Raw genomic sequence first — 7,499 nt, forward strand, 5'->3', positions numbered from 1 at the left:
CCAGTTTCAAGGACAGAAAGCAAATGCCATGTGGTAGGTCCACAAGGATGACTGATTCTATACCACCCTTTCCCCAGGTACCTATGTTTCACAAATTCCAAATCAGCCTGTGTGGAGCAGTCAGTTCTGAGCAGCAGAATACAGTATTTGAAACTATCTGGTCTCTGACCCTGCAAAAGCCGAGATCTGGATGGAAGAGCAAGGGGAGGGCTTAGGTCCTGGGGCCTGCTCTCAGCCAGGGAGCTGCTGAGGGCATGGAGGGGGCCCAGGGGCAGCCATCTGTGCCAGGTTCTGTTTTCTAGGCTTCGCAGTTTGACACATAATAGGATCGAACTCCCCAAGTCTCCATGAAGTGTTCCGTCGTACAGATGCGGAAACCGAGGCTCAGAGAGATGGCAGATATGTGTTAGAGCCCAGATTCAGCCTTAGGTGGGTCTGACTCCACAGGCTGGGCCTTCTCACCCCGCCAAGGTGGGGCTGGAGTGTGACGGGGACCCTAAGTCTGTGGCTATATGTCAGCAGCGAGCCTGTGAGAGGAAGCCTGAGATTGGACCCCTGAATCTCACACCTCCGCCAGGGCTCAGCCCCACATCTACGCAAGTGGAGGGAAGTGGGGAGGTGACAGATGCTGGCGTGTGGGCACTTGCCTCCTCAGGTTCGAAGGTGATGTGCTATTGTTAGGGCACCTCGACCTAGAAGCAGGTACAATACTATGTCCCCACTCTGAGGGAGGTTGAGGAGCCAAGTCCTCACTCCCAGGTTTCAAGGCCTGCATGGGTGGGTCCTGAGCCTGTGCTCACACCTCCTTGGTTAAGGTCTGTGCTCAGCATTTCTCGGTGGTGACCTGAAGCTCATATTCCTTTGGCCTCTCCTCCCTCTCAGGGAGCAGCTTGTCTTCTTGATCCCAACCCCTCCTTACTGCAGGGAATTGTCTCTAAAGAGGGACTGGCCTGACTGGGCTGAACTGAGCCTGAATTCTTCCTCTGGCCTGTGGCCCGGAAAGACCAGAGAAATGCATAGGGATCAGGTGTCCCTCGTGCTGAGCTGGCTTCCAGCCTAGGGGACAGACAACCTGGGGTCATGCCCTGGCTGCAGGCTCCTGAGCACATCTCTGGGAAGGGGGGCAGCCAGGAGCCCCTGAGACCAAAGGTGCTGCTGCTGCAGCCTGGAAACCTGATCACATGCTCTGAGCACCCAAGGCTTTGGGATCAGGCCTTGCCCAGGGACCCCCCTAGGGAGTCACAGCCAGACAGAAAGGTCCCCCTGCCCACTCCTGTCTCCCCCACTTTCATGGCCCTAAATTCATCAACAGTGGGGTCTGGAATGCACCTTGGCCCACTGTGCTATTGTGAGGGGGCGGGGGACTGAACTGAGATACAAAGCAGTTGCTTCCACCCCATGCCTTCCTGCCCAAGTTCCTGGGTGAGTCACCTGGCCTCAGCTCTCCTGTGCCTAATGCACAAAGCTCCAGGGGGCACCACAGTAAGGAGTCATGGCGCTGCAAAATGGGCCAATGTCTCTCCATCACTCAAATGGGATCCGGTTGGCTAGATTCCCCCTGTGTGCCCCCCAAGGTAGGTCACCAAAGCAAATGACACTGCCCACCACTCCCCTCTCCCACCTACACATTAGCCCAAGTGAATCACACAGGAAGGACTGTCGATACTATGGGCTTTTAATTGGTATCTTCCCCCTACATTTGAGGAAGAAATGAGAATGCCCCACAATGATCTTCAGCTTTGGAGGGCCATGGACATAATGAAGGCTGAGGAGGATTGAAGAGGGGTAGATGAAGAGCTGACAGTGGCTTTCTCAAATCCTAAATCTAGTAGTGGGCTAGCGGACTTGTCCTGGAAGTCCAGAAACAGAAATCAACAAGCTGCCACATCCTCAAAGTGGCCCTCCCAGTCCACACCTAGAGTCTCCCTCTAGGGCCCTGCAGCTCCAGAGACCACCACCAGATGGGAGCATTGAGCAGCATTCCTTTCCCTTCCCCAGCCTACCTCCCGGTCTTCCCTCTCTCCTTCTTTTACCAACCCACTTCCTTGCCTTGCTTTTCCTCTTCCTTTATTTCTCTTCCCATCAGAACAGACCCTGGGGCTTCTATTGACTTTGTGTCTGAGGAAGCGAGTGGCAACTGAGAACTCACTATGTGTCAAAGGGATCTTTTGCCAGCTGGGAGCACCAGCCATTTATCTGCTTCTGGGAGAGCCCTGGGATCTGGACATTCGTGTTCAGTCACTGTGATCTGGGCAGTAGCTAACGTCTCTCTGTGGTCCTAGCACCTGGCACCCAGTACGTGTTCAGAAAATTTCCACTGACTTGGACTGAATAAAACTGAATCAATTAATCAATAATCAATATACCAATCAATAAAGCCAGGGGGAAGAAGCATGACAAACATATTCTGCTTGTGCTGTGGTGGCCTCAGAGACTGCTAGGCCAACATGATCAAAGCACAGGCTGGCCACCACCCAAAGGACTTGTCTGTCAGCCTCCACTTAAGGCAAGTTGTGCCCTGGGCTGGATCATGCCTCCTGCTTCCCGCTTCCCACAACCCTCACCACGAGGTGGTCTCTGTTCATAGTGCTCTGGAGGGCTGTGGGGAGTTTATCCAATTAGTTCCTGGGCCCTCCTTTCTATCCCCACCTACCTTTTTAGCAAACCAATTCATTCAGTTATTCCTGTGACCATCCTACAGCCAGCCGCCATCTCTAGAATCCTGCCTGGGAGTCTGGCTATGGGCAGGGAGTCTGGGAGAGCCAGGGGAGGGAGTGGTCAGCCAAAAGAAGATAACAAAGTCAGAGGAGACTGGCCATCAGGAATAACCTGCAAATGTTGGTTGACTTCTTTTGTCCCCCTCCCACCCATTATCAAATCCAAAGAATAGAAGCTGATTTAAGATCCTCTGGGGGGTTTTTTCTGATGCACTGACCGCTCTTCCCGGGTTGGCCTGTCTAATCTGACCTTGCCCAGTTTGCTGACTGAGGGTCACCAGGAATGGGTAAATAGAGGAGGATCAGAAAGAGGGCTGGGGAGAGGCAGAGGGCTTCACTGCAAGCCTGGGAAGTCCTTGAGGACATCGCAGGTTTTCTTGTGCATGACCTCACGCAGCTTCCGAGCCCGCCGGGTGCTCGAGGCTCCCACGAAGCTGTCGGGCCGCAGCATGGCCATGCCGCCGTCCACCTCGCCCATGATGATCAGCGGCATCTCGCCCACTGTCACATTGGGGCAGGGGCAGGTCCAGTCCATGTGGAGCAGAGTGACCTCCAACGGCTCCCGGCCCAGGAACTTGAGGCCCATCTTCTCATCCTTTAGGACCTCGTCCACAGTCACCAGGGCACGGCCTGAATCGGGCTCCTCAGTCAGCTCGGAGATTCGGCCCAAGATAACAAAGTCGCTCCGACAGAAGCTGGTGACAAGCTTCTGCCTCGGCTTGCAGGCCCGGCAGCGTTGGTTCCCCCGAGGGAAGGGGCAGGACTCCTCGCAGTCCTCACGGCTCTCAAAGTTGTTGCCGTTGCCCTCGCAGCCACCGTAGACAAAGGACTGGCACTGGCCTGTCTGGCTGTTGTAGGCCCAGCGGGGCGCATAGGCCTTGCAGGGCCCCTGCAAGGCAGGCAGGCTGCACACGGCCAGCGACCCACTCATGCAGGCCAGCATGCAGGCCTCATAGGTCTCAAAGTGGTTGCGGTTGTGGTGGCAGCGGCCGAAGGTGAAGGTCAGGCAGTTGTTGGCTTGGGCGTCGAAGTACCAGCGGACCTGCTCCTCACCACAGTCATCGCTGTCAGGGGGCTTCAGGCACTCAGCTGTGGGGAAGGCCGTGCCACTGGGGCTACTCTCTGCAGTGGCTGAAGCCTGGCCCCCACTGACCACCGACAGTGGGAAGTCAGCGCGCAGGACGCCAGCGGCGTTGCGGGCTGTGCAGGTGTAGATGCCAGCGTCCTGGGGCTGGGCGTTGTAGATGACCAGCTGGGCGATGTTGGTGACCACCACGTTGCCGCGTACATGGTTGGGCCTCATAACCACATTCTCTCGGTCTTCCAGCTGTTTCTCCCAGGTGATCTCTGGCCGGGGCCGACCCGCCACATCACAAAGGAAGCTCACCGTCTCACCCACAGTGACTGACTGGTGCGCAGGGTGGTTGAGCAAAGCTGGGGCCGTGGCGTCCAGCCCAGGGGTCTCCGGGGGAGCCGTGGTGGGATGCACAGTGGTCTCGGGTGGTGAGGGGCTGGTGTTGGGCCAGGTGAAGTGATAGCGGCAGGTGACAACAGCCAGCGTGATGCCCTTGGAGCAGGCTTCAGCGTCCATGTAGCAGCGGTTATAGTAGGTGAGGCCATCAGAGGCGCAGGTGAAACTGGGCTCCTTCTCACAGCGATCTCTGCATTTGCACACTGGCTGGCCATCCCAGATGTCACACTCAGAGCCCTGCTGCAGACACATGAAATGTTCGCACGTGGCCTCCTTGGGCATGCCCACGGGGCCCTTCTTCCCCTTCACATCCATGTAGCGGGCTGCCACACAGCTCTTGGTCCCACACACGTTGGGGCAGCACTTCTCATAGGTCTCACACTCCTGGGGAGAGCCAGATGGAGAGGTCTGAACGAGGAGGAGAAGGAAGAGAGCACAGGCTCCCCCAACGTCCCCCATGGTTTGTTTACAGGGAAGGGGACTAATATGTGCTCGCCTACCATGAGAAAATCATTTTGATATAATAACTAACATATTCGTAGCACCCACTATTTGCCAGGCCTTCTTCTAAAAATGTTTACAACTATCAACTTATCTCATGCTCATTACAGTGGGTATAACCAACATTCCCACTTCACAGGCAATGATAACTGAGGCACCGAGAGATAAGGTAACTTGCCCAAGGTCACACAGCTAGCAGTGTGGGAAGAGGCGGATCACATACTCCACGAAGAAAAGTCTTCCTTCTAGCATGAGATGAAATGAGAATGTGAAGGCTAAGTGAGGCGACATTCAAGCCCTCAGAGCTGGGAACTGGTGGGAAAGGACTTCAAGCTCCAGGTGATGGGATTCAGAAATGAGAGTTTTTTGTCTGCAATTTATCATTCCCACAGTGAGGTGTCACCTGGAACAACTGAGCCCGCCTTTGTGTCTTTTCCATTGGGAATGCCCTGGCCAAATGCTAAAAAGGAAAAGTCAGACACTGCTGGGACAGCTGTTCAAAGCTGTGCATGTACACAAGGAATGCACGTATACACACCAGGCAGCTCTCATGCTGGCCCCTGTTCATCCAAAGCCTAGAGGAAGGGCAGGCAAGACAGGCCCAGGACATCAGGTCTCATCACTGTGGGCCATGCTAGTTCCAACATGTGGGCCTTTGCATGGGGAAATCAATAGCAAAAAATAAAGTTCCCTTGTGTGGCAAAGGTCAGCCAGGCCGTCATCAAGGACTTGCCAGGCTGTAATTCCCTCTGATTCTCTGTGGAGCCATGAAAGGCATTAGTCTAATTCCTCAAAATTAGCAACATGCTCTGGGGCTGACACAAACAAGGATTTCATGTGGTATTTTCTCCAGGATGTGGGCAATGCCCCTAATCCTGAGCCCTGGTCACGGCTCTGTGAGCCGCTCCCCACCAGGGCTGGCCTCATGCGGCCACATCAGCTGAGGGCTGCCTGTTAGACTTGTTCACTGTTTTTCCCTCTCGGCTCAGAATGGGGACTTTGTTTTGCAGCCCTTGCTTGGCATAGGCTTCTAGGCCACACCAGGGAGGCTCTAGGGCAGGGATGGACAGATCTCAGAGCTGGCTCCTGAGGGAGAGGGACCTAGTGGGGGTGAGGGCAGGAGGGGGCTGAGCAGCAGGAGAACCTGCTCCTTGCCCGAGCATCCCTCGATTCCTTGAAGACTCTGGCCTGGGAATCTCCTTCAGGACTTGGAGGTCCATGAAAGACTGGGTCCTTGGGGAGAAGGGAAAGGTACTTCTGGGCACAGAAAACCTGGAGGGAATTTTCAGAACGGTTTTTGCTTAAGGGCTCAGAATGCATCCATAGGCCAAATCCCCAGCCGCACAGAGGAGCTTCTCCCCAAGACATAAAATCAGCCAGAGTCTCACTGTCTCCAAGCCCCTGAAACAGCCTTGCCTACAAATGTGGCCAACTAACCACCTGATCTCAGCCTGATAGGAACACTTTTCCACCCCTATCCAGGCTTTATCTTCCTTTCCCTCGGCTCCCCCGTTGCTCATGAACAGTGAGAGGCTGGGATTGTCCCCTGGTCTCTCTGAGGGACAGGCCGCTCCCTCCAGGACCAGTCTGTGCTCTCATAGGTTATGTACATTTGGCAGAGGGAGCACCCTGGTGATGCCCAGACCGGTCCAAGCCCAGCAGCTGCCACACTGTCGGGAATTACCTCTGCCTAGGCAGGTGCCAGGTACTAGCAGGCTCTTCACCCTGGGAAAAGTAACAGGAACAACCCTTGAATGCAGGAGCAGGGAGAGAATTGTCCGAGAACCAGGTAGAGCCAGGCCTGCCCTGAGCACTGGGAGGACTGAGGGATCACCAGGTTGAAACCTAGTCCACTTCCCTCTCACAGACACCCAGAGAATCTATTCAGATCCACTCCTGCGCACCCTCGCCATCAGCCTGCACTGATCTCAGGGTCAGGGTCCTAACCCCCAGAGGTGGCCCAGAGGCTGGATGAAGCATCAGCTTTGTGGTCAGATGGATGCAGATCTGACCTCCCTGGCCCTGGAGCCTTGTGCTCTTCCATGCAGCGTCCCGAGTTTCTCTCTCACCTGTTGACAGGCTGCGGGTGGGTTGTGCCAGTCTCTCTGATGTGCCTGGCATAGTTCTGGCTCAGAGTAGCCCTCAGCAGACCTGAAACCAGGAATCCGAGGATTTCCAGTCCCTGAGAAATTCCCACATCACACCCATCTCTTCTTCCAGGACTCGAAGTTAAGACATCACACCCTGTTTATGCCCGTGTGGCTGGGGGCCAGTTTCTTTCCTGTTTTGAGTCGTTCTCACCACCCAGCTCCCACTCTGCCTCGCCAACAAGACTGCTTGGCCTGGCTCAGGCCTCCGGGTTCACACTCACCTGGTCCGTCTCACACTCCCGCTTGCAGGTGCTCTGGGCATCCACCCAGAGGTTGGGATTCATGTCGTTGGGACAGATGCCAGCGTGAGAGTATCGGAGGGGCGGCAGGGCCAGGCCTCGATGGGGCACCCCAAGCAGCAGCAACAGCAAGGCTGCCCCCTGCCCCCAGAGGGACCAGGAACAGCAGCCCCGCAGGGCCCACATGCTGAGGTCTGCAGCGGCCAGAGACCTCCCCTGAGAGGATGCCAGGGCTGGGCCCCTGGGCCTTCTGCTCCTCAGGGCCGCAGACACCTGCCCTGCCGACCCCAGTGGACCTCCGTGGGCTGCTGCGGCTGCTGAGGCTGCCTCCGCCGAGTCTGTGGAGTCCGCCGGGCTGCGGAGCCTCAGATAAAGGGAGCTCCCTCTCCGGAGTGTGCCGGGAGAGGAGCCGCACCGGGGC

The 7,499-nt window shown here is 56.1% G+C and overlaps 1 protein-coding gene across 1 annotated transcript; it reads right to left on the reverse strand.

Moving 5' to 3' along the window:
* Nucleotides 1-3,051: 3,051 nt before the first annotated feature.
* Nucleotides 3,052-7,264, reverse strand: WFIKKN2 (WAP, follistatin/kazal, immunoglobulin, kunitz and netrin domain containing 2). Its single transcript, XM_068979105.1, has 2 exons — nucleotides 7,061-7,264; nucleotides 3,052-4,572 (listed from the first exon to the last, which is right to left on the reverse strand). The coding sequence occupies exons 1-2, from the start codon at nucleotides 7,262-7,264 to the stop codon at nucleotides 3,052-3,054; spliced, it is 1,725 nt and encodes a 574-aa protein (XP_068835206.1).
* Between the last annotated feature and the right edge of the window lie 235 nt (nucleotides 7,265-7,499).

The sequence above is a fragment of the Capricornis sumatraensis genome, chromosome 8 (assembly GCF_032405125.1).
Source record: "Capricornis sumatraensis isolate serow.1 chromosome 8, serow.2, whole genome shotgun sequence".
Classification (NCBI taxonomy): domain Eukaryota; kingdom Metazoa; phylum Chordata; class Mammalia; order Artiodactyla; family Bovidae; genus Capricornis; species Capricornis sumatraensis.

Coding starts and splice junctions, on each gene's coding strand:
- WFIKKN2 (XM_068979105.1), bottom strand. CDS start 7,264: ATGTGGGCCCTGCGGGGCTGCTGTTCCTGGTCCCTCTGGGGGCAGGGG. Junction 4,573..7,060: donor GGGAGTGTGAGACGGACCAG/GTGAGTGTGAAC, acceptor GGCTCTCCCCAG/GAGTGTGAGACCTATGAGAA.